This window comes from Pleurodeles waltl, chromosome 4_2 (assembly GCF_031143425.1).
Source record: "Pleurodeles waltl isolate 20211129_DDA chromosome 4_2, aPleWal1.hap1.20221129, whole genome shotgun sequence".
NCBI classification, from domain to species: domain Eukaryota; kingdom Metazoa; phylum Chordata; class Amphibia; order Caudata; family Salamandridae; genus Pleurodeles; species Pleurodeles waltl.
The window spans coordinates 488,057,418-488,085,205 of record NC_090443.1 but is presented as its reverse complement, the minus strand read 5'-3'; the positions used below and the strand labels follow the sequence as shown (position 1 = coordinate 488,085,205).

The following is a 27,788-nucleotide window of genomic DNA, read 5'->3' as shown; positions in this document are numbered from 1 at the left end:
AAAGGTTGATTAAAAACAGTATTTTTCCTTGATTTTCCATCACATAAATTACACGAATGTGCAGGGATCCACAAAATTCCTACCACCCAGTGCTTTCCCACTTGTCCTGACCAAAACACAACCCCACTTGTGTGCCTCTCCCTAGTGCCCACGTAAGGAATGGATCACTCCAGGACTACCATTGACCCTTGTGTGAGCCATTTCTGTCACAAGCACTAAGCCCAGGCACACAAGTGGGATAGCGTTTTTATCAGAACAAGTAGGGGAACACTAGGTGGTAAGATGTTTGTGGGTCCTTGCATATTCCTGTTGTGTACTTCACAGAAATGCAAGGAAAAATACAGTTTTTAATTCAATGTTTCACCTTTGCAGGGTATTCTGGGTAAAAAATCTTTGGGGAATCTACACAAGCCACACATCCGTGAACTCCCCTGGATGTCTATTCTTTTTTTTTAGAAATGCCCCAGTCTGGTAGGCTTCATGACATGGTTTCAGTTCCCAGGACTAATTAATACACTCACCTCAGTTATCATTATCACCACAGTACGTTTTAGGCCCTTCCCTGTTGCAGGCACTTGGCCTACCCAGACAAGTGAGGTACCATTTTTATCAGAGACTTGGGGGAATGCTGGGTAGAAGGAGGTTTGTGGCTCCCCTCCGATTCCAGAACTTTGCATCGCTAAAATGTGAGGAAAATGTGTTTTTTTAGACGAGTTTTGAGGTTTCCAGTGGATTCTGGGTGACAGAACCTGGCGAGAGACCCACAAGTCACCCCATTCTGCATTTCCATAGGTGTCTAGTTTTCAAAAATACATAGGTTTGCTAGGTTTCCCTAGGTGCAAGCTGAGCTAAATGCCAAAATCCACAGCTAGGCACTTCTCGCCAACATGTTTGGCATCAGAACCTCACCCAAGTAGAAATGAGCTATTTGAGACTCTTACAGAAAAATGAGGAGATTACCATCAGAGAGGCAGACAAAGGAGGGAATATTGTGATTATGAACACCTCAGACTATGATCGAGAGATATATAGACAACTAGAAGATGCTACCTGCTATGAAAAGATCTCATCTGACCCTATCCCTGCACTCGCTAATAAAATCAATAAATATCTACATGATTGTTTGGATCGTTTACTTTTAAAAGATGAGGAATACATGTACTTACGTGTACATAGACCCAGGAATCCTTGCATATATGTACTACCTAAAATTCATAAGAATCCTACTTCCCCTCCAGGTAGACCTATTGTATCAGGGATTGGTGGTCCTACTGAAAAACTGTCGGAATATGTTGACATCTTTTTACAGCCTATTGTAGGGAACTTACCATCTTATATTAAGGATACGAAACATATTCTCAGTATATTAACAGACGTTACCTGGGAACCAGGGATGATTCTAGTCACACTGGATGTGACCTCCCTATATACCAGTATTAACCATGAACAAGGAAAGGAAGCGTTACGTCATTTTCTTTACAGAAGACCTGCGAGTTTGTATGGCCATACTCAAATGTTAATAGACATGGTGGATTTGATCTTGAATAACAATGTTTTTCTTTTTTAAAATGACTGGTATCGTCAAAAACAAGGTGTGGCTATGGGTTCTAAATTTTCACCAGCTTACGCTAATCTATTTATGGGACTGTTTGAACATAACAAGATCTGGAGTAAAGAGGGGAGTAAATGGGTTTCAGATATACTCTATTGGGGTAAATACATTGATGACTGCCTGATGATCTGGACAGGTGACTTACAAGAACTTGACAACTTTATAAACTATTTAAACAATAATGATTGCAATATTCGGTTCACTTCAGAACACAGTGTGACCAGTATTCCATTTCTGGACGTGGAACTTTTTATTTGCAATAACAAAATTGAGAGTAGACTATACAGAAAAAGTACTTCTTGTAATTCTATTTTACATGCAAGGAGTGCACTCCAGTCCATCAAATCCACTCTATACCATATGGTGAAATGGTAAGAGCAAGACGTAATTGTAGTCTTGAAAAAGATTTTGATTTATGTATAGAGGACATGGGCACAAGATTCAAAGCACGGGGATATTCCACCCGAGTGATAGACAGAGCCCGTACAAGAGCCAAGCGTATGAAAAGATCTGACACAGTGGGTCAAAAATCTAGAACAAGAGATACTGTTATTCGTTGTATCACCAATTACACGAAAACCGCTATCTTACTACGTAAATGTATGAACAGACATTGGTACATTTTAACAGCAGATCCTGTTCTTAGAAAAGTGATTCCAGATACCCCGGTTTTTACATATAGAAGGGGTAGAACTCTTAAGAATTTTCTATGTTCTAATTTTCGCAGTAAACCCAACCAAGTAAATTGGCTCACCAACCGTGTTAAAGGTTTTTTCAAATGTGGTCACTGTGGAATGTGTAGATGGGCCAGGTCTGGTATCACCACATTCACAAGTTCTACTGGTGTGCAATACAACTTTAATTATAATATCACATGTGAAAGTAACTTTGTCATCTATATGGTTATTTGTAGATGTGGCCTTTATTATATAGTTGATACTATCAGACCACTAAGAACTAGGGCTAGTGAGCACTTCAGAGCCCTGAGACAAGAAGATGAGAGATACCCTATCGTAAACCATATTCGGCATTGCCCCAAACAAAATAACATCTGTGGCTTTTAATTTTTTGGTTTTGACCGTATAAATAAAGATCCTAGAGGAGGCAACAGAGAGTTAGCCCTCAGAAGAAGAGAATGCTATTGGATCTTAAAACTCAGAGCTGTAGAAGATGGGCTTAACACCAATTTCGAAATGGAATACTTTTTGGGAGAATAGGATAATAATTCAGGTTACTCAACATGTATACTCATTGTCTTGTGTATGAGGTTCTCCACTTGTATTTACTTTCGTGTTTAGTTCTTTGCAAATTATTTCCCATTCTGTACTGTGTCTAAGCTATATGATGATACTATGTACTCTGTTAAGTTGTGCTTATTTTATGTATGATGCTTTACATAAGGTACACTATTGATTTATGGGCAATATACAAACCTCTCTTTCTATGTACTAACTGTTACTTATTACAGCAGATCATTAGTAGTAATGTTTTAAATTTATTACTAGGAATGCATATTCTTAGATCTGTTCTTCATTGATCTATACATTTGGAGTCCTGTTAATGTGGGTTCTATACACATAATGACTGGAGCACGTCACATGTACTCACTTTATATTCTTTCTCTCTATTTTCCACTATATATCTTCTCAATCACCTTTAGGTATTGTGGTATTATCCTTGTTTTAACTTAGGTAGCTGGCATTACATCAGTGTATTTGTACATTTTGACGTTAAGTTTGTTGAGGGCATCAGCAACTTTGTCTAGATCTAGGGAACCCGGTTGCTGTTCATTTTTATAGTGTGCTTTAGTTATTGTTATTTCCCATGCGGTCAATACCCATTGTAATGTAGGGTCATGTTTTTAATAATTTTCTGTTGATTATGGCTATTTGTCGTCTTACTATTAATCTGGATAGATATGGGTTCACCATTCCGATCGCTGGTCGGGTTTACTAGTTCTTTTGCCTTGAGATTCGGAAACACTCCTTTCCAAGATGGCGCCCGCCTTTTGGTCCAGTCCGCTTTCAAAGTCCGTTTTCCATGCCTCTAAGGATTACGTGATTACAAATAAACGCGTCTGCTTCAGACGCTCGATTTTCGGAAATGGTTCTCGGATACTTAGAACGCCGTGAGATTATCTGACCACGGTTTGTTTTTCCATATTAGATAATGGCACATCTGAATAAAGGTGAGTGATCCTGAGGGGGTTTTATAGTACATAATCGTACTCTGGGTTAGCATCGGGAAGCGTATCTAAATTATGGGTTCTTTTCTAGTGTCACCGGACTTTCATTTAGTTTAATGATTACATGTTTCTCTATATCTCACTTTCAGATAGCGTCAAAGAAATTCTTCATTAGTTGATTTGGTCTGAGAAGTAATTTTTTTCACCTAACAAGGTCAGTTTTAAGACCAAGGATTATTCTTACGTTGTGGTATTGGGTGTTTTTGGGCTTCACATTAGTATTAGTGAATATAAAGGCGTACCCACGATTGTTTTCGCAAATTGTACAAGTCTTGGAAAAGAGTATTGCTTACATAATACGTACCTGATTCAAGGTATGTCCTGTTTCTGATGGGAGTTCTAGTGTTGATTTTTTTCTATAGGTTTCTTATCTAACACTCGGTTGTGGGACAAATCAGTTATTGTCTGTTATCTACTATTCTCGGTTTCCCGGGTACTTATTTAGATTTTGGCTATGGGGCTATGGTTTTCTTGTTTATTCTTCTATTCTTTCTTTTCTCATATTGGTGACATGCATACTTATTTTATGACTTTCCTCACACAGTATCACAATGTGATATTTTTGAATGCTTCATTCTCTAGTAATAATGTGGGTAGTGTTTAAGGTGGTAACTCTCTGTCCAATAAATTGATTTCAGAATATTTTCTAATCTTTTTTGCACACTAAGTCACATATGGCATGGTTTGACTTGCACAAACATCACAGTATGTTCTGCTCTTAACAGTCTCTTTTGGATACAGATCTCAGATACATTTGTGTTCTCGTTTTTTGCAGCCCTGATGACTGTTGGCTGTGGTGGCTAGATGTATATGAAATTCAAGGATGATTTTCAATTATTATGATGGACTATGTGCTTCAAGAAATAAATTTATTCTGAACTATTGATGGTGTGATTGCCTTTCCACACTGAAGATCCGATACATCACTAACTTCGAATTCTATATTCATGAGTGCCCTGACAGTTGTCTGTTGTACTGTTAGTTTCCCTGGAAACATTGGAGGATTAAGGAAGATCCTCTTGCCAGGAGCACCATGCCATAATTGAAAAGTGGATACTACTATATGGACTTACTGTGAGCGCCCAATTCCTATGACTCTCTTCCTAGGTGCTTTCGTTTGACTCTTTGATGTGTCCACGTTGTGTTTTGGGACATTTCCTGTCACGAGCTCTAGGCCTACCTACACAAGTGAGGTACAATTGTAATTGGAGACTTGGGTAAATGCTGAGTGGAAGGAAGTTTGTGGCTTCTCTCACATTCCAGAACTTTGCACCGCTTCATTTTGAGGAAAATGTGTTTTTTTAGACAAGTTTTGAGGTTTGGAAAAGATTCTGGGTGACAGAACCTGTTGAGAGCACCACATTCTGGATTCCCCTAGGTGTCTCGTTTTCAAAGACGTACAGGTTTGATAGGTTTCCCTAGGTGCTGGCTGAGCTAAAGCCCAAAATCCACAGCTAGGCACTTTGCAAAAAACGCATCCATTTTCTTTGGAAAAATGTGGTGTCCACATTGTGTTTTGAGGCATTTCCTGTCATGAGCAATAGGCCTAACCTCACAACTGAGCTACAATTGTTATCAGGAGACTTGGGGGAATGCTGGTTAGTAGGAAGTTTGTGTCTCCCCTCAGATTCCAGAACTTTACATCGATGAAATGTGGATTTTTAGACAACGTTTGATGTCTGTAAAGGATTCTGAGTGACACAAGTCACCCAATTCTGGATTTCCTTAGGTGTCTACTTCTTAGGGTTGTATAGATTTGCTAGGTTTCCATAGGTGCCGGCTGAGCTAGAGCCCAAAATCCACAGCTAGGGACCTTGGCAAAAATGTGTCCCTTTTCAGTATAAAAATTTGCTGTATCCACGTTGCGTTTTTGGGTGTTTCCTGTTGCGGGCACTTGGCCTATGCACACAGGTGAGGTACCATTTTTATTGGGAGATTTGGAGGAAGAACAAGTGTTATTGCCATTTGTCCTGCTATACATTTGTGCCTTCCAAATGTAAGACAGAGTGTAAGAAAGAAGTCATTTTGAGAAATGCCCTGTAATTCACATGCTACACTGGATACCCCGGAATTCAAGATGTGCAATTAACCACTGCTTATAAACTCCATATCTGGTTCCCCTTTTTTTAGAAATACATAGGTTTCCTTGAAACCGATTTTTCACTCTTTATAGTTTACAAAATGAATTGCTGTATACCCAGTATACAATAAAAACCCATTGCAAGTTGCTGCTCATTTTTTGGCTCTGGGTACCTTGGGTTCTTGATGAACCTACAAGTCCTATATATCCGCACAACTAGAAGGGTTCAGCAGACGTAACGGTATATTGCTTTCAAATATTTGCCATAGCTCGAAAAAGTTACAGAAGAAAACAGACAGAAATTGCTCCTTTTTTCAACTCAATTTCAATATTTTTTCTATTTCAACTGTTACTCTCAAAAGAAAAACGTTGAAGGATCTACACAATCGTCCCTTGCTCAATTTAGGATTTTATCTACTTTTCAGAAATGTTTATCTGTCTAGGATCCACCATTGGTTTCACACCTATTTCTGTCACTAACTGGAAGGAGGCTGAAATCACAAAACATAGTAAAAATTGGGTATGTCCCGCTAAAATGCCAAAACTATGTTAAAAAAATTGGTTTTCTGATTCAAGTCTGCCTGTTCCTGAAAGCTGAAACAATGGTGATTTTAGCACCATAAACTCTTTTGTGGATCCTATTTGCAGGGAAAAAACAAATACTTTCTTCTGCAGCACTTTTTTCCACTTTTCCCCCAAAAACAATGTTGGTTGTATTTTGGCTAATTTCTCAGTCTCCTCCAGGGAAATGCACGAACTCTGGGTACCTTTAGAATCCCCAGGATGTTGGAAAAAAGGGACACAAATTTGGTATGGATAGCTTATGTGGACAAAAAGTTATGGGGGCCTTAGCACAAACTAACCAAATAGACAAAAAAAGGGCTCAGCACTGGGAAGGGGGGAGGGAGGTGCACCTGCTAAGGGGTTAAGGTATCCAAGTGCAAGCGTTCATTTATCCATTAAACAATTGTAGAAATATACTTGTTACAACATTCTTTTTTTCCAAGCACACAGAATACATAAGGTAAATTACAAGAAAGATGACCAACAATATTGGTGATTAACTACAGACAGAAGTATAAAAAATCAATACTGTAAAACCTGGAACCCTAATGTAATATTTACCTTAAGGGTCCTCACTTCTACCTACCTGTCTAGTTTGATGTAATTCCCTTCAGCTGTTTCTGCAGTAGCTGACAGTAAAAATAACTATGGGGGTGATTCTGACCCCGGCGGTCAAGGACCGCCGGGGCCAGGGTCGGCGGGAGCACCGCCAACAGGCTGGCGGTGCCCCGCAGGGCATTCTGACCGCAGCGGTTTGGCCGCGGTCAGAACAGGAAAACCGGCGGTCTCCCGCCGGTTTTCCGCTGCCCTCATGAATCCTCCATGCTGCGCCGCCATGGGGATTCAGACACCCCATACCGCCATCCTGTTCCTGGCGGTTCGCCCGCCAGGAACAGGATGGCGGTATGGGGTGTCGTGGGGCCCCTGGGGGCCCCTGCAGTGCCCATGCCAATGGCATGGGCACTGCAGGGGCCCCCGTAAGAGGGCCCCACAAAGAATTTCAGTGTCTGCTTAGCAGACACTGAAATTCGTGACGGGTGCAACTGCACCCGTCGCACCTTCCCACTCCGCCGGCTCCATTCGGAGCCGGCTTCCTCGTGGGAAGGGGGTTTCCCGCTGGGCTGGCGGGCGGCCTTCTGGCGGTCGCCCGCCAGCCCAGCGGGAAACACAGAATAACCGCAGCGGTCTTCTGACCGCGGTGCGGTATTCTGGAGGGGGGAACTCTGGCGGGCGGCGGAGAGTTAGAATGACCCCCTATGTGTCTTAGAATGGGAAATACTACATTTAAATCACCCCAAATAATGCGACCAATCTGCATGACTTTTGTTATGAAGAAACCCAGCAGGCGCATCAAGTGTTTGCTGAATCTTATTTAGGTTTGTCAGTGGGTACCAAAGTAGTAAGCAAATCTGGAATATGTAGGATACAATAACGGGTAACCGTCTATATGAACCAGTATTGGTCATGGGATGCTGGTGACATCATAAATCACAAGACCAAAGGCTGAATGGTTTGTAAATGTTGCCTGAATGCTGAAGTAGCAATATAGCACCATAATACACAGGTGACTAATTAAGTATTTGTATATAATACATGATTATTTTGGGGCAGTGTGCATGAAAAGGCTTTTTTTCTGCAAAGTGAACCTATCAATGAAGACCGGCTGGAATTAGAATGTATATATTTTGCTTTCCCATTGTCAGGGCTACTGTAGGTGTGCAATTTTGCGGCATGATTATGGATTTGACGCATTTGCCATATAATCCATCATCTGCTGCATAATCTGATGTTTAAAACAAAAAAAACTATGGGGGTCATTACAACATAGGCGGTAAAAGCCGCTTACCGCCGTGCAGAAGACCGCCAAAACACCGCCGTGGCCGCGGAATCCTGCCACAGCTATTATGACCCACATCTCGGAAACCGCCGAAATTCAGACACCCACACAAGTCCACCACACCAAAGGTCAGTGTTAAACTGGCGAAAACAATTCCTCCACCGTCACGCCAACAGAAACACGCCCATGCTATCACGACCCACGAATCCACGCGGCGGTCTTTCAACCGCGGTATTCCATTGGCGGTACACAACGCCGCGCTCAAAATACACACACATCTCTAAAACACCGCCACATTGGACAATTCCAAATACACACACCTGATACACATACAAACACCCCTCCCACACACCCAATTCAATATAAAAAACACACCCACATCACCCACAAACCCCTACGACCACAATTCACGAACGAAGGCCAGAGAGACAGAGAGCACAGCAATTGAGAACCCCCCCACACAGAGGTACACAACACCATCACCCATACAACTTTCCACGCAAAAAACACCACACACCACTACACATCACCACACACATCAACACTTACACCACCCCACACATCACCCACACCACCCCATGGCACCACAAAGACACTTCTGGTTTTCCGAGGAGGAGCTCAGGGTCATGGTGGAGAAAATCCTACGGGTAGAGCCACAGCTATTTGGCTCACAGGTGCAGCACACCTCCATAGCCAGGAAGATGGAGCTATGGCGCAGAATCTTGGACAGGGTCAACGCTGTGGGACAGCATCCAAGAAATCGTGAGGACATCAGGAAGAGGTGGAACGACCTACAGGGGAAGGTGCATTCAGTGGTCTCCAGGCACAACATCGCGGTACAGCGGACTGGCGGCGGACCCCCACCTCCTCCCCCACAACTAACAACATGGGAGGAGCAAGTTTGACCATCATGCATCCAGAGGGCCTCGGTGGAGTCGGTGGAGGAATGGACACTGGTAAGTCAAATCTTAACTATCATATCCCCCACCCTACCTGCATGCTATCACACACCCCCACCCTCACCCCCTCCCCTATCACTCCAAATCCTCACTAATGTCCTAATAACACAAACCACCCATCCCAACACCAAGCCCTGCATGACACAACTAAGCATGGTCACACCTCACCAAAGCATGCTCACTGCACATACCCATAACAACCCCCTAACCATCATCACACAAACCCACACACAGGAATGCTTGCACTGGGGTACACGCACACCCACCCATTGCACACCATTACACACACACATGCAATAATCATGCTCTTATATCCCTGCAGGACCACTAAGGAACGTCACCACACCGGAGGGTCCAGACATCTCCACTCCACCCACAGAAGAGGCCCACAGTGACGACAGCAGCTCTGCCCTACTGGATCCTGATGACCAGCCCGGACCATCGTGGGCCTCGGGACAGTTGGTTCCCCTTGCACAGGCACAGCCCAACACTGACCTTCCACCCTCTGGAAACACCAGCACAGCACCCACCCAGCGGGCCCATACCTCCGTCCCCAGGACACGTCAATCAGCGGTGTGTCCACCACTACAGGGAACCCAGGATAACCCACCACCCCAACAACAACAGGGACCTGGGGGCTGTGGTAGGGGGCACACGGTCCAGGGGACGGAGGCACAGGAACACAGGGGAACTGGGAGGGCTGCTGTGCGACAGGGGGCGGACAGGCCAAGGGAACCCACTCTCCACAAGGCCCTCTCCTCCATCATGGGAGCATACCACCACTCCCAGGAGACGATGGCGACGGTCCTGGCCAAGTTGCAGGAGACCCAGCGCCTGCAGGAGGAGCAGTATTTGGGGTTCAGGGAGGAGCTCAGAACCATCAGCTCCGCCCTGGGCACCATCGTAGGGGTGCTGAAGGACATACAAAAGACCATGAGGGACACCGTGGCACTCCAAGGGGCCCCTGACACTAGCCTGGACGATGAACTGCCCACCTCCTCCGCCGGAGCTAGTAGACAGGACGCCCCACCACAGGACCACCACACCAGCACCCCACCCCCTGCAGACGGACAACCACCACGCAAGCGGTCCCTGAGATCCAGGAACAGGACAGAGCAAGATGGCAAGACCCCCGCCAGGAAATGAGACCACCCTGATTGTCCTCCCACTGTCCCACTTTGTTACCCTGTCCATACTTAAACTGCCCCAGCTCCACTTCCTATGCCCATATGGGCAGTGCACCTGTGTGACCAATAGACTGGACTCTGCCATGGACATTCCTCCACCGTCCCCCATCACCATTTACAACCACCCTCCATTTTTGAGCACTTAAATAAACACCCTTGAACCACAAAACAATCTGGAGTCAGTCTGTGATTTGGTAAATTTGTATTATCAATGACAGGGTCAAAATGCGTTCTCAATTGTAAAGCCAACATACCTATGTCACACATCACAAGTCCTTGAAGGATGCAAGCAGATGACACACGTTGGTAACCACACCTGTGAAACCGTAATGGAAAGGTACAACTCAGTGACCAAATACTGCTATTAAATGACAGACATGATAGAGGTAGAAGTGTGAAAGTGAATGTAATGGTAAAAAAAAATGTTCTCACCTGTGTGCCACTGGAAATATTGCTGTATGACTGACTCCCTGTTGTCTATGTCTTCTTCCTCAGCTTCCTCCTCATCACTGTCCACAGGCTCCACAGCTGCCACAACACCACCATCTGGACCATCCTCCTGCAGAAAAGGCACCTGGCGTCGCAAAGCAAGATTGTGAAGCATCGAGCAGGCGATGATGATCTGGCACACCTTCTTCGGTGAGTAGAATAGGGAACCACCTGTCATATAGAGGCACCTGAACCTGGCCTTCAGGAGGCCGAAGGTGCGTTCGATCACCCTACTAGTCCGCCCATGGGCCTCATTGTAGCGTTCCTCTGCCCTGGTCCTGGGATTCCTCATTGGGGTCAATAGCCATGACAGGTTGGGGTAACCAGAGTCCCCTAATAGCCACACATGGTGCCTCTGGAGTTGACCCATCACATACGGGATACTGCTATTCCACAGGATGTAGGCGTCATGCACAGAGCCAGGGAACATAGCATTTACCTGGGAGATGTACTGGTCTGCCAAACATACCATCTGTACATTCATAGAATGATAACTCTTCCGGTTCCTGTACACCTGTTCACTCCTGAGCTACATGGGTGCCATCAATAGCACCTATGATGTTGGGGATATGTCCAAGGGCATAGAAGTCACCTTTAACTGTAGCCAAATCCTCCACCTGAAGGAAAACGATGTAGCTCCTTACGTGTTTCAGCAGGGCAGACAACACTCTGCACAACACGTTGGAAAACATAGGCTGGGACATCCCTGATGCCATGGCCACTGTTGTGTGAAAAGACCCACTTGCAAGGAAATGGAGCACTGACAGCACCTGCACGTCAGGGGGGATTCCAGTAGGATGGCGGATTGGTGACATCAGGTCTGGCTCCAACTGGGTACATAGTTCCTGGATAGTGGCACGGTCAAACCTGTAGGTGATGATTAAATGTCGCTCCTCCATTGTCAACAGGTCCACCAGCGGTCGGTACACCGGAGGATTCCGCCATCTTCTCAAATGTCCCAGCTGACGGTGCCTAGGAAGGACAACAGCGACCACAGAGTCAACAAATTCCCAGGTATGTACCCACAGATACACAGAATACGACACCAAACACAAAACTCTTCCTGTATGTGTGTTTAGTGTAGGCCTAGTTATGTGTGACGCAGTAGTAAATGAAGCCATGTGGGCCCCTGAAATGGCAGCTGACCTCTAAACTGGGACAATGGGATCTGAGGTATCTGCGCTGGCGTTGTACACCGTCGCGGTAGGCGGTCGTAGACCGCGGCACAATGCTGCATTGGTTAACATTGGACCCTATGGGTCCCAGGAGCCAATGATGATGTGGACGGCGGTGATGATACGCACCGCCGCGGACGTCACCGTCGTGGACGTGACCGCCATTTTCTATTTGTTCAATCACTCAATACCTGATCTTCGACAGGAAAGGAGCTACACTGCAAGTGCTGCTGTGACCTTGGTCTGGAAGAGACAATGGCTGCTGCATCTGGGGAAAGGGCCCCTGCCTTCACTGCTCAGGAGCTGGAGAAGCTAGTCGACGGGGTCCTCCCCCAGTACACGCTACTCTACGGTCCTCCAGACCAACAGGTTAGTACACAGGGAGCACGTTGTATGGGCTATGCCTGGGTGGAGAGGGCTGGTTGTAAGAAGGAAGGGGGCAGAGTTCAGGGAACATGAAGGACTGTGAATGCATGTGCCACATGGCAAGGGTAGGGATGGGGGTCACTCACATCGACGGTGCAGTTGGTAATGACTTTTCTTCTTCCCCTGTGCTTGTCATGTAAGTCAGCGCCCACCAGAAGAAGGACATTTGGCGTGCCATCGCCAAGGACGTCCGGACCCTGGGGGTCCACCAGAGACAGGGCACCCACTGCCGGAAAAGATGGGAGGACGTTCGCCGCTGGAGCAAGAAGACGGTGGAGGCTCAGCTGGGGATGGCCTCCCAACGTGGGAGGGGTGCCCGTCGCACCATGACCCCCTTGATGTTCCGGATCCTGGCGGTGGCCTACCCGGAGTTGGATGGGCGCTTGAGGGCATCACAGCAGACACAAGGGGGTGAGTACACTCTCATTCAGCTGACTTTGCGTGCAGTGGAGGGGTCTGGGTGGGGGAGGAGGGCTGTGGGTTTCCCTAAGCCAGGGCGACTTACATAGGCTAGGCCCCTCCGTAATGCAGGCCATGTGGCACTCCACCCCACCTCAGTAGAAGGCCAAGTACAGGTATACATGCCCCTGTGGCATCCATGTGTGCAGATGTCCACCATAGCCATGTAGGCCAGATCCCAGGAATTACATCTGTAGAGGCCAAGAGCACGGCGTAGTGCAGGGGGCTGCTGTGTCTGTATTGTCCGCCAACGGTAGCGGTAAGCCATGCACTCAACCTGTCTTTCTTCTGTCGTTCCCCCAACCCCCTTTTTCTGCTCTCCCTGTTCTTTTGTGCATCAGCATCATCAGGCGGAGGTACAGTGGCACCGGAGCACGAGGGAGCTGCATCCCACATGGCCATAGAGGGCCACACCACGGACTCAGAATACACCAGTGGGACGGAGGGCGAGGGGAGCTTCACGTCGGTCACCGGCTCACCAACTAGCGACACGGACTCGTCTGCCGATGGGAGCTCCCTTGTGGTGGCGGCACCATCTGTGCCCCCCACTTCTACAGGTACAGCCGCCACCTCCCGTACCAGCACCGCCCTCACAGCAGCCCCTCAGCGTTCGCCCCGTGCCCGCTCACCCAGGAGGGTGGGCATCACCTTCGCCCCAGGCACCTCAGCCCCTGCCCCTGTCACCCCTACTGCCCTTAGTGAGGAGGCCATGGACCTCCTCAGGTCACTCACTGTTGGGCAGTCTACCATTGTCAATGCCATCCAGGGTGTAGAAAGGGAGTTGCAACACGGTAATGCATTCCTGGAAGGCATTCATTCTGGTCAGGCTGCCCTTCATCGAACCCTGCAATCTCTGGCCTCAGCACTGATGGCAGCCATTGTCCCTGTGTCTAGCCTCCCCCCTCCAACTTCCTCCACCCAGACCCAATCCCCTGTACCCCAGCCTATCCCAAGCACACCATCAGACAAGCATGCATACACCTCAACACACACAAGTAGCTCAGGCAAACATAGGCACCACACAACCCACAGGCACTCACGCAAGCATCACCCACATACAGACACAGCAACATCCACTGCCTCCACTGTGTCCCCCTCCTTGTCGTCTCCCTCCTCCCTCCCAGTGTCGTCTACACTCTCACCTGCATGTACTACATCTACAGGCACTAGGACTCGCACCAGAACACCCAGAACCACACCCCGCTCACCTGCACTCACCACCCCACTACCATTTACACGTTCCCTGTGTCCACTCCCAGTGTGTCTGTGACGCCCCCTCCCAAAGTAAACAAACGCGGGCACCCACACACCCAACATCCATCCACCTCACGACAGCCTCCAGTACCTGCACCGCTGAACAGAGCAAAGCACCGCTGAACAGGGCAGAGCACCGCTGAACAGGTCAGAGACCGCCATGGCAAAGCACCGCTGAACAGGGCAGAGCACCGCTGAACAGGTCAGAGACCGCCATGGCAAAGCACCGCTGAACAGGGCAAAGCACCGCTGAACAGGGCAGAGCACCGCTGAACAGGTCAGAGACCGCCATGGCAAAGCACCGCTGAACAGGGCAGATCACCGCTGAACAGGTCAGAGACCACCATGGCAAAGCACGTTGAACAGGTCAGAGACCGCCATGGCAAAGCACCGCTGAACAGGTCAGAGACCGCCATGGCAAAGCACCGCTGAACAGGGCAGAGACCGCCATGGCAAAGCACCGCTGAACAGGGCAAAGCACCGCTGAACAGGTCAGAGACCGCCATGGAAAAGCACTGCTGGACAGGGAAAACACCGCCACATTAAGCATCGTTATCTCATGTGCAGCTGGGACAGTGACGGAACAGGAACTGTCACGGGGAGACTGATGCAGTCTGGGCACCATTCCCTCTCCAGAACCAGTGGACACATGCATCCACTCCGTCTGTCCTTAACAGGATGAAGCACTCTGGGCACCAATCCCCCTCCAGAACCAGTGGAGACTGTTATCCACTTGAGAGACTGTGGCTTTGCACACCCCAGGAATGAACAGTGGGCAAACCACCCACTGTAGAGACTTGTGAGACTGTGGCTTTGCACTCCCCAGGATCGTACAGTGGGCAACCCACCCACTGGAGAGACTTGAGAGACTGTGGCTTTGCACTCCCCAGGATACATCAATGGGCATGGAGCCCCGTCGTGGATCTGGCGTGGTGCTGTAATCCGGCTGAGGTGCCCCCCCTTCCCTTCCCCCTGAGGTGCCTGTTGTATTTCTATCTGATGCCCCTGCAGTGTTCTCTCCGTTTGTGGACAGGTATCTAGTGTGGGCCTCACCCATGCATTTTTGGCCCAGTGGTGCACGGACATTGATATGTGCATACCTACACTACTTCTTGTAATGTATATAATTTTGAATGTGTATATATATCTGTATATATTTAGTAACTGTATTTTGATACATTACAATGTGTGAACTGATTTCCTTTTGTCTTTGCATTCTTCCGGGGGGGTTGTGGGTTGTTACTGTGATGTTTGGAAATGCATTGGTGTGTGTGTTGTGATGTGTGAGGGTGGGGGTGGGGGTGTTGCGTGTGTGTGTCCCTGACTTTTGCCTCCCCCCTCCTCTATGTCATAGGTGCAGTACTCACCGCTGTCTTCGGCGCCGCCGTTGCTGGTGTCCGTAGATGAGCAGGAAGACAAGGGCAGGGAGTATTTGTAATTCCGGCTCCATGGTGTCCTCCTTCCTCGTGAAGTGTGTTCAGGTGAGCGTTTTCCCATTGCAAAAGCTGTTTCCGCCGTGTTTTTATCCATGGTGAATCCGCCCCGGAAAAGGTGGCGGATTTGCGGGTTGTAATACTGTGTGCGGTACATTGTCTCCAACCTGTCTGTTGGCGGTGACCGCCGCGCTGCTTGTCTGTACCGCCGTGGCGGGCGGAGTGTTAAAGTGGCTGTCTATGTTGGCGGTTTCCGCCACGGTCATAATTCCCTTTTTTTGTCCGCCGGCCTGTTTGCGGTATTACCGCACCTTTAACACCGTCCGCCAGGGTTGTAATGACCACCTATATGTCAAATGGATCAAAATTTACTAATAACGCATTATGTGTAGTTAAGAAGTCGAAGACCATCCACAAAATGTTGACTCATCACCTTTCAGTTGCTCATTGCTGTATTTGGGTGCTAATCTGGCATTCATGGCAAAAACAAATTGCCCAGTCACTGTGAACGTGTAAAAAAGACAAAATTAAGTAATTCTAAAACAGAATGTGCCACTTCCCGTCACATAATTTGCCTTTTCTTGCTGCATAATTTGAGTTTACCCTGATGAATATTTCCAGTGGCCCTGCCTATCATGAATAAATTGTTCATAAAACAATAGACAGTGTTGAGGGCCATTGGATTTACGCGATTCTGTGGCCGTAGGATTTATGCCTATTCAGCGCATGTGCAACATAATTTGCATATTTTCCAAATTTCACAAAAAAATGTTTCTTCCTCAAATGGATAATAATAACATTGCCAAAGAATGGGTCACATAATTTCCATTTTCGCAACGTAATTTAAATAACCGTGCCACATAATTAGGCCCTCCATGGCTGCGTAATACTGGTAACCCTGACAATGGTAAAGATCTGCCCTGTAGTTTGGGGGCCCTCACTACAGGTTCCCTGCGAAATATTTCCCATATTTCACAGTTACCTGTGAAATATGGAATTTTATACCACTGCATTTTGTGCAATAAAAACAAAAATGGTGTCTGTGTGTCTGTGTGTATGGATATACATACACACCTCTTTAGCTCTTGCTTCATCCATTGACCAGTTTCTCTATTCTTCTCTCTTGTAATCCGATCTCTGTCCTGTCTTTTCCTCCCCACACGCTAACCTTTCTAAATGTTCTCACCCCTCTCCAAACATAACCGGTCTTTCTCGGCCTCTTTGACGTTTACCCTCTATATATCTTTTTTCCTATGTATCATTTCTCATGCCTCGGGAAAATCTTTTGAACTTGGAGACGTGGACAGTGGCACTGACCCTGCTTGTCAATACACTTAAATAAGAAAACACAGCTTGACTTGGCGCGAAGCCCATGCTTCTAGAATGGGCATGTGGCAGATCTGTGTATTGAGGTCTGACCTGCTAGGGCTCAAGCATATAATAAATCATAGAGGTCAGAAAGGGTAGATTGTAGGGGGTGCAGAGTAGATAAGAGCTACATAGACTGCAAGGAGGGCTCTGGTGGGGAAAATTATGGTAAATGTTGTGGAAAATTGCAGAAATATAAAAAGGACAATAGGAGGCCTTTGGGGCATGATTTGAGATGAGTACTTTACCTCCACAAACACAAAACAGGGGATGATGGACAAACTGTGCTTCACATCCGGCTTCTGTCCAGCCATGGTGGTGGATGCTGTCCGTGCTGTCTGGCCAAAAGTCCCAAATTCAGGATCCTGCCTTGGCAGGCTCTGCAGTTTCCATGGATCCTACAAAAGAGAGACACCGTCTTTAATACATGCTACCACCATCCACTACCCCACAGGGGAACATCTACAGACCAGGATAAGAATCGCACCATAAACACAGACCTTCAAAATTGGGACTCAGACTTCGGACCTGATTTAGAGTATGAGTACTCACACTTCACGAATATCCCATCTGCCTTATTAAAAGTGCATTATAGAATTTGGATGGTCCCAGAATAGGCCAATTCGGAGACTGTCAGACTGGTATTGTCACAAACCTGACAGATATCACATACACCTCATTACAAGTGCATTAAAATGCACAATTTTAGTGTAGTGATTTGGCAGTTTTATGCTGGGAGGGCCTGAGAGGTCATTGGTGTATTGAACTGTCGGCAGGCACATGTGGGATAGCTGTTTGTCATTTCTTAATTTTCAAGGACTTGGATAGAGAAAGCACAATTGACACAGAAACTTTTTTCTTTGGGTCCGTTGTGAGAGTGTTATTAAATTAATGTAGTAGGATTCCTAATTTGCTCAAGATTCCACATTCAAGAGGTTGCATTAATAATGTCTCCAAAAGCAACACAAAAGGGCCAAATAGGATGTCACAGTGCTGACTTGGCTTGAGCAATGGGTAGGCTCGATAGTATTGAGGAGTTACTTTCATTATTACTTCATCCTTCACTGCTCGGGTTTACCAGTGGTGAGCAGTTGATGCCTTATAAAGGAACTTGTTACAGGTAACCTCTCTGCTACTGTGGTAGTGTGCCCTAGAAAGTTGGGGTTCCCCAAAAAAGATGCTTTCCCTCTGCCTCCAAAGAGTGTGAGAAGGGAGGAATGTGTGAAAAAAGGAAATCAAGCAATTGGCCAAGTCCCCCTTGGTGGATGTCGGAGAGGTACACGCATATGAAGATGAAACGCTTCCTGACAATGTCACAGTTTCTCAGCCTAGGGTAGTTACCGTGGTGGGCAATGGACAAGACATAGTGGAAACGTTTCTCCCCTCTACTCAGATTGACGGGGCAAGAGCACCAGATACAGAGGGTGCTGGAAATCCTGGGGTAGGACAACCACAAGCTGGAGGGGGGCAAATCTGCCAGCAAACTTGGCTCAGCTGTTGCATAGGTTGTCCAAGGCGGGTGGGTTGTCAGTAGTTATTAGCAATAGTGCATCTAGAAAGGAGACAGGCGAGGTTGTATTGGCAACAGTAACAGAGATAATTCGCTGTGCTAAGGTCAGAGGTTGGGTCGGGTTCATCCTCTGAGTCTGCCTCTACAAACCAAAGTCATCAAGTGGAACAGGGAGTAGCAACTGTACAGGCTAGGCCAGCATTGGGCAGTGAGCAGCTGTTCCTATACTAACCTGCATGCCTTGGCCCTTGGCAGTCTACCTCCCAGGAACCTTTTGAGAAGGTTATGGAAAACCAGGAAGTGTCCAAATGTTTAACTGTTTAATGTGATAGTAGAGGTTCCGATGAAGGTCAATGAGCAGTCCAATGAATTATCCCAAAAGCAGCAGAAGCCTAAGGTGGGGGAGACAATCACTAATTGGGTGAAAGGCTTTAAGCTTTTGCAATCAGTACTGGTGGAACGATTCCCAGACCTTAACTCGCAGTTTTCATGTTATCAGAATTGGGCGGTTTGTGCTCAGGAAGAGAATGGGGACAGTTGTTGGTATGAGTATGATAGGGTATTTTGCAGAAACAAAAGTTACTAATTAGAATGTTTTGGGACCAGGACTGATTTCAATGCATGATTGAGATGTTTAATGCTGAGAAAAAGTGTATCCAATGCTAATCAGTCCTTCCCCCCCCTCCCCCCCATGTGCAGGGGATAAGAAAGAGGCAAACTGAACCTTTAACAAGAAGCCATGCACCCGGCCAACAGGACATGCAAATTTAAGCACAATTGCTCCTACTGCAGCATCACAGATCAGCATGAGTTCAAAAGTTGTAAAAAAGACAAGGAGGCACAGCAGTGAAGGGCGGGATTTTTTGAGGCAAAAATTTCCCTTTCTAGGGTGATCTACATGCTTGGTTTCCTTGGCTGTGTATTTAGACTCGCAGGCAGCTCAGCAATTGTACTGTGGTTTTTGCAGTGTTTTCATGATCCCTGCACATGGGGTGGTAGGGTGGGGTGGTCTGAGTGGAACATCCTTAAATACTTGTTTGCAAACAGGGGAGTAGCAGACGGGAAGGATCACAAGAATTTGGCAGTGGGTAGGATGGATGCACCCCTTGAAACTGAACCTGTGTCTGTTTTTGTCTGTTCCGTCCGGGGGCTGTGCCCAAGAAGGAGCCGTGGTAATTTATGGTCATCCACAATCTTGCAGCACCCAAGTGTCAGTCAGTCAATGAGGCCACAGACCCGACATTTTGTTCTGTATGGTGCAAATCCCTTGACTAAGCCATAACTATGTTGAGATCCCTGGTAATTGGGGCACTACTGGCAAACGTAGATGTTGAATCTGCATTAAGTTCACTCTCACTGCATCCTCAGGATTTCCATCTCCTGGGTTTCTCAGTTTGAAAAGGTTTACTATTTTGACAAATGCATGCCCTGCGAATGTTCTGTATTCCGTAACAATTTTAAAAAGTTCTGCACTTTTTTTCTCAAGTGGAAGTTCAAAAAAGAGCTCTGGGCCAGCTTTGGTATTTCACTCTCAAGATGACTTCTTATTCCTGGGGCCACCAGATTCCCAGCAGTGCAGTCTGTCCCTTAACATCTTCCCAGAGGAGCTTTTCACCCTAGGCATACCCTTACCGAAAAAGAAGACAATGGGTCAAATAAACAGATTGGTCTTCCGAGGTATCACAATTGATATGCTGTAAGGTCTGAGTAGGTTGCCCATTGATAAAGTAAAAGCTAATTAGGACGCCTTTAAGGTCATTTAAAGGAAAGCAAGCTAAAATTGCATCAGCTACAGATCTTGGTAAGTCTGCTTAATTTTGCTCTGCGCATTTTCCCTAGGGTTGTCACTTTTCCAGGTTAATTGTGCAGACTATGGGCAAACATCACAGGTTATCTGCTGATATCAAGAATGGCCTGCTCGTTTAGTCTCATTTTCTAGAGGGTTTTAATGGGAGTGTCATGTGGCCATCCTCTCCAGTGTCATCAACGCGGAGAGAAGTGTTGACTTTGGAGCGATATTGGGCAGAAAATGGAGTGCATAAAGATGGTCGAGTAATTTGTCTGAGTCTAGACTGGTAAAAAAAAATTGCAGTTTTTTTTGTTGTTTCCCATGTAGGTGACCATGCGCATCTGGATTGATTGCTTCCTTGATCAGACTGTGACGTTTTGGTCACATAATATGGCTGTAGTGCCATTGATAAATCAGCAGAATGGTGTTCAGATTGCTGAAGGAAAGTTTACTGCTATTATAAGGAATAGCATGTTGTTTAAAGTTAAACAATTCCCCAGTGTATTGATCAATGCTGCTGATACCCTACCTGGCTTCAAGACACAGGATTTTAGGAGAATCCATCCGGAGTCGGCAGAGTAGCCCAGCTCATTTCTCAAGCATCTCTGGGATCTTGATGCAGTGTCCTACCTGACCTTGTTTCGGGCAGCCTAACCCCAAAAACCAGAACAGCCTATAAGAGAGCATTCCATCAATATGTGGGTTTCATTGAGGGGGCTTGTGGACTGACACTGCTAGGGACTTTCCTGACAAAACTAAAAGGGGATGGTAAATCAACTGCATATGCCAGGTGACATACTGCAGCCCTGGCTTTTATTGCAACAGTAGCAGGCGGGCAGAGATTAGTTTGCCCCTTTTTTTTTACATCAGGCAGGCCTTGAAAAGTTGGGAAAGGGCTGGAGTGAGAAGCAGGAATACTAGAAGCCCCACTGACTTAGCCAGATTGTAGCAGCTGGTAAAATAGCTGGTTGAGATCTGCAAATTAGCTTTTGACACCATCCCTTTTAAGGCAGTATTCCGGCTTGCCTTTAATGGGGCATTCAGGGTAAGTAGTAATTAGGTCAAAGCAGGATACAGACGGTTGTTTGCAAGCGGCAAATGTCAGTTGAGCTGGGGAGTCATTGGTGATATCACTCACTTCATCAAAGACGGACCAGCTTGCGAAGGAGGACCATGTAGTTCTCAATAGGGCCTCTGGTTTTATCTGCTGCCTGGTCCGTGCACAGGAAGAGTACTTGAGGAAGCCAGCCTCTTGACAAAGTTTAACTTTGTTCTTGCATGCAGATTAATTCCTCGTTTCACGCTACCAAGTCAGTAGGGTCATGGACAGGGCCCTGATTGACGTGATTTTAATCCAGTAAACTCTAACTTGCTCTTGTACTGGAAGGGGGCAGCTACTTTGGCATTTGTGTCTGGGATGGATGCAGACCAGGTTCAAAGAATTGGGAGGGTGGGGTCCAACTGCTACAAGTGTTATGTGTGACTGGATATGATGATCTGACCATCAAATTTTGGCAGTGTTTATCAGATGATGCTACAGTCTTACACTTTGGTTTTTCCTCCCCAACGTCTTTTCTTCATTTTAGGTAGCATTTGGGTCCTGGTGTTAGACCATTGCTATGTCCGTCATGCTGGTGATGTTTACCATGCTAATGGTTTCAACAAGCAGGCCAGTGAGGCTAGTTTCAAGATGCAATAGATCAGCGATGGAGAAATGCAGATGGAGGGTTGAGACAGGTTGTGAATGAGGTCATGGAAAGGGTCTTAGGCCACTTTTCGTTGCATCTGGGTGGTAATGATTTGGCCTGCAACAATAGGTGAGATTTAATTAATTTGTTGATTGCTCAACTCTCTTAGTTGTCTAAGGCTTATCCCAAAGCAGTAGAAGAATTGTCTCACATGATCTCTGGGAGAGGGTAGTGAGGAGAGACTTTGTAGTTGCCCTCAATGAATCAGTTAAACACCTCAGTAGAAAAATGTTGAAGTTTGTGAACACTAAGAATTTAGGAGCCATCTCACATGGATGCATTAAAGGTGATAAGTTGTTTATCAGTGACGGGGTGCATCTGTCTAGCAAAGGGAATGAAATGTTTGTACATACTTTGTTCACATTTGCTCTCCTGCATTTCAGCGAGGCCAATGGCATGTGAACTATGGCTATCCTGTGGCGGAGCGAGCACATGATGGGCAAGGCTACTTCTGGTCTCCTTGTTATATCACATGAACAGATTTCATTCAATTTACCCTTTCATTTATGGAACCCGAGAGGGCCTTGGAGCCTTTTTCATTTGATGGGGGACTGTGGGGCGAAGTGGGCTGACACTGCTGCCATCGTTCTCTAGTGGCGGATGCACCATACATATGACTGTTTGCTAGGGAGATGCAGTCTGCACGGGGGACCAAGTTTGACCAAATTGCCCAGTCAGATCTCTCCACGGGGTGGAAGGATGGTTCGATAAAGGACCGCTTTGATATGGTTCACTCGGCCCACATGTGAACGGGTCCTGCTTCTAATGTTTAGAAGCTGACCAAATTTAAGACAGTGGAGAAGGGGTAGGATCATCAGCTGCTGAACTGGTAACGGATGATGATGGTCAGGAAGACTATTGTCTAGCTGACCATGTGTGGGGATGAAAGTCATGTACGTGGTTGTAATCATTTAATTATGTTGTGCTTGGTGTTATTAAGTTTTAATGAATGCTAATGAGGTGTGTTTTTTCATGCCTGCAATTTCGTATAGTATGGATTTTCGTTTTTCTGTAAAAATACAGCCTGGGTTGTTCCTTAAAGCACAAACTGACTTATGGTCCCAGGCCGAGTTCATTGATTTGCTATTTGCTTTCAGTCACCTTGTGTGCTCGATGGGCCTCCTCTTTATGACATGGCCATATCTTGGCAGAGAGCTCAGGAACAGGCTGGGCCATATCCAGATATCACCCTCCGATAATCTGGCAGGCTCGAGTCAGTAGCAGATTGCCCTTTAACTTGTGTTAACAGCCATCTTGTGGCGAGTACCCAGACATAACCTCGGATGGGTCCTAGTCATATTTTTACAGAGATCAGCTATAGCTAGACAGGATGCACAGTCATATACTGACAATGCTTAGCTACATAAAGACATCGGCAATGCCATACTTTTACAGGGTACCCAGGAATAACCTGAGAGAGGCCCAGATCCCGAGAGAGACCTGGGTCCATTGCCTTATTGTAGTAGAGACCCAGCCATGTCCTGATGAAGACCCAGACATATCCTGGAAAGAGCCCAATCATACCCTGCAGGGCCATGCCTTAAAATGACACCCAGCCGAGACAGGATACCTAGCCATATCTTGGTAGTGTGTCTAGCCAAGTCGTGACACAGTGCACTAGAATATCTTGGTAAATTGAGAGCCTTGTTTTGGCACGGGCCCAGTAATATGTGAAGAAAGTGCCTAGACCTGGCATGAGCCAGTCCTGTCCAAACAGAAATTTCATCGCTGGGGCCAAGCAATATAGTTTTAGAGGAGCTGAGCTATGCCTTGTCATGGTGCCCAGACATATCATCACGTGGTCCATGGATATCTAGACATGGATATCTAGTGCACCTCAGTCCTGGCCTGCACCACCCCCACTGATTCAGTACCTAGGAAAAAGCACAGCTCTGCTAATTCACCTCAATCCTTGGCCCCAGCACCCACTGATATTCCACTACAGTGGCTCCCACACTGCTCTGTCAGTGCATGTCAATGCTGACTTGCGCCCCTTCCCCTCTGTCCTATTGTGAAGATGCACTTACATTCCGCCGGGAATTTTCAGCTCCCCCGATTATCCACTGATATCACCTACATTGCCGCCCGTTCCTTTCAGTACTTTCAGTACTGGGGGACCAACATAGCTTTGCCTCTTGCTACTCCAGTACTGGGCCTCACACAAGACTCTTAGAGAAAAACCTCTGTTCAGACCTACAGCGCCCCCTGATATTCCTATTCTGAAGAACAAGCACCGCTTAGGCAAAGTACCTCAGTCCTGACCCGCTGCACCGTTTCTTTGACAGAAGCTACATGCACGTCTGTGAGAGCACCTCAGTCCTGCAGCATCCACGCTGCCCCAGTACAGTGGCCCCTGAACAGCTCCTCCAGCGCACCTCAATCTTGAAGACCAGCTGGGTGAAGTGCACTTTAGGGCAATGCGCTGGGGCAAGGTCAGGAAAGGCCATGGAAGCGAACAGCACCCTGCAGCGCGGCCACTGATTACCAGTTACTGGTGGGCAGTGGGGAGTGCCAGCAGCCTGCCCCAGAGGGCGGTACCGTAGCACGGAAGGTACGGGCCCTAGTGCAAGCAAGGAAAATGGCCACTTTGACTGCTATTTGGGTAGTAAATACAGCAGTTATCAGGGTAGTGTGGGCCCCTCTGAGCTCTGTGCCCCGGTGCTACTGCACCTGCTGCACCAATTGTACCTACACCCCCAGCCAGTGCGGTATGTTCACTGTTTCGCCTAATATTGACAAGGGAAGACATAAAGGGAAGGCATGAAGGAGCTAATTGGGCGAGGCCCTTGCAAGAAGCATGGCGCGTGTACACATAAATATACATCTCACCTGCTTTGTTGTGGAAGGGTCCAGCCTTCTGTGTCTTACGACGCCGGCGCTACAGCGTCGTTGCGCCGGAGAGCCCTTGTGGGTATGAGGTGCAGCCCAGCCCCCGCCGTCCTTGCTGTAGGGTCCTTACGGCAGCGAAGACCCTCCAAACCAAGCTGCTTCCATGGGGTCCGTTGCCATAGGGCGCGTGCCTTGAGTGATTGCCTTAACCCAACTAGCCGCCGTGGAGCATAGCGCCGGGTGGTTGTTATGGCAACAGAATGCCCCCATCCAATCAGTTCTCGTTGAGTATGGCACCGGAGGGTCGGTGTAGTACACGGTGCCCCCACCAAACCCGTCTTTGTTGATTATGTGCTGCCTGAGGGCCTTTGTTAAGGAAACGACCACCACACTGTCAAGTAGAGCACGTGACTGTTCTTGTGGCAACGGGGAGACCCCAGCACATCTTGCTGAGCTCGGCCATGTAGTGCGTTTTTTAGAGGGTCACCCCAGCCGAGCAGAATAGCATGGGTCGAATGGGGTACTTGCAGTGGCTGAGGGCCTCAGCTCAAGCGTCCTTGCTGAGTGAAATGCGGAGGCGTATTTTTCCCCAATCTGCCCTGACTGAGTCCATTCACGGAGCCCCCTTTCTTTCTCCAGGTTCATCGATCTATCCGAAACTATTCTTGCTAAGCCCTGTGGTGAACATCGCTTACAGAGGTGCTCCTCCCAACTTGCCCTTCTGAAGTGCAGCACTTAAGGGTCTTTGAGGTGACCACTGTTAGAAGAAACCTCCTCGGCTCTCGCCTGGACCATCCGGCTCCCAGGGATGTGTTCAGTGCCAGAGTCCAATTTCTCAGTCTCGCGCTTGTGAGAAGCGCGCTAGCGGGCCCCTACCAAGCCCTGTCAAGACCCCCGAGCCTCCTGGTCATGACCAAGGCCATCCGCGTGGGGTGCGGCGCCAAAGGGTCCAGATACCAACTGTCACTTCTCATCCAGTCCGCCAGTGATGCATGGGTGGCCGGTGAGCCTTCCACGGCTCAGTGCCCCCCAGCTCAGCACCCTTTTATGGGCGCCGGAGGGTCGTTACGAACCACGACCCAACCTGCCTATACCCGCAATGTGCCTGCGCCCCACAACCAGTCTCCTCTGTTGTCAGGGGGTGGGGTGCCCTTGTAGAAGTAGGGCGCCGACGCGTCCGTTTTGGCTACGTGCCGGGGGTTCGAGTCCTCGGTGTGCCACCGGCCCCACAGCTCCAAATCACCACACTCACACCTCGCTGGGCCGCGAACCCCAGCCTGGCTCAGCATAAAGGGAAGCCTGAGGCAGGGATGAGGAAGAGGAGGCGGGGACGGGAGGAGGGTGGGGGACCACACTGACAGGAGCGGCGGCCAGGCTCATTAAGATGCCGGTCCTGTCCTAGCATCCCAGGAGGCAGGTGCAGCGCTGCCCTGGAACAAGCACCGGTGGGCGCGTTCCTGGGCAGGGAGGGGCTGTGGGCACCCCTGCGAATGGACTACCCCGTGCCACCCTAGGCAGATCACAGGAGCGGGGACCAGGGATCCAAACGGCGCCGCCAGTGAGCTACAGCATTAAACATAATAATAATAATATATTGATCATACATGCAGACCCTGCAAACCGCAGTTCTAAAAGCAATTACTGAACGCGTCTCGGAAATTATGATGAAAAGGGGGCGTGTTAGGATCCCCAGTACCACATCACAAAGGAAGGCTGATAAACTAGAGGCACCAGGGTAGCCCATGCTGGACTTTGTGGCAGTGCCACGATGGCTCTCTGTCTTGGCATTTTATGTACATTTGTTGCGTGCTTTTCTTGTTTTGTTTTGTCATGTCATTTTATCGTATCGATTTGTTATGTTGGCCCATGTCATAGGTTGCTTTATCGTGCAGGTTCGTGGTGTCGGTTTGTCATTATATCATGCCGGTTCAGCATATCGATTTGTTCTAGCCTTTTTCTTGTTGGTTTGACGTATAAATTCTTTATATTAGTTTGTGGCATCTGGTTGTAGCTTCATGTGGATGCCGTGATTTAGGTTCCTTAGATCTGTCGCATTTGTGTAGGGTGAAATTGACTCATGGGCTTGTCGATTTGTGATGCCAATTTGTAGCATTTTTTCATTGTTTTGGTTCGCCGTGGTGGTTGTTGTGTCTATTTGAGATGTGGGTTTCTTGACATAGATTGTTGTGGTACTTTGTTGTGACTTGATGTCAGTTTTCAGTGGTGATTTGTGATACTGTATTGTGTTTTCCTTGTGGCAGTTTGATGTGGCTGAGTCTCATAGTGCTGTGTTGAAGGGTTTGGACCGGTCACTTTAATTGTCAAGTGGCAGTTTGTGCATCACTATATTCTTACCACATTATTTTGTATAACGTTTTGTTGTAATTTATTCTGGCACATTTTCACTTCAGTTTGTGATGTTATTTTGATGAGAAACTTTGTCAAGTTGGTCTGTTCCATCTGTTTGTCACCTCTTTTAGATATGTTGCTTGTTGTGTCGCTTTGTTACAGTAGTTTATCATGCTTGTTTTTATTGGTGATTCCTTGTGCTGGTTTGTCATGTCCATTTATCCTGGTGGCTTGTAGTGGTGGCTTATGTTGGTTTCTTATGGGAGCTCATCAGATTAGTATGTTTTGGTTTGTCATTGTGATTTTTTGTGTGTTGTTTCACGGTATTTTATTCTGTCAGTTTGTCATGGTGGTTAATCACGAAGGTTTATGCTGGTTTGTAGTGGGAATTTATCAGGTTATGTTTTTGTTTGTCATTGTGATTTTTTTGTGTTGGTTCGGAGTATTTTATTCTGTCAGTTTGTCATGGTGTTTT

The 27,788-nt window shown here is 47.2% G+C and overlaps 1 protein-coding gene across 2 annotated transcripts in view; it reads right to left on the bottom strand.

Annotated features, from left to right (window-relative positions):
• PLPPR2 (phospholipid phosphatase related 2) overlaps nucleotides 1–26,557 on the bottom strand; it is a 98,979-nt gene extending 72,422 nt beyond the window's left edge. The window contains exons 1-2 of one of the 2 annotated variants that reach the window (XM_069231876.1): nucleotides 24,965–26,557; nucleotides 17,337–17,486 (exon numbers count right to left, since the gene is read on the bottom strand). In XM_069231876.1, coding sequence (XP_069087977.1) covers nucleotides 17,337–17,402 — 66 coding nt within the window. In that variant the 5' untranslated portion in view covers nucleotides 17,403–17,486; nucleotides 24,965–26,557. The remainder of the gene's footprint in view (nucleotides 1–17,336; nucleotides 17,487–24,964) is intronic. The other variant, XM_069231875.1, reaches the window with a different exon arrangement.
• Nucleotides 26,558–27,788: the final 1,231 nt, after the last annotated feature.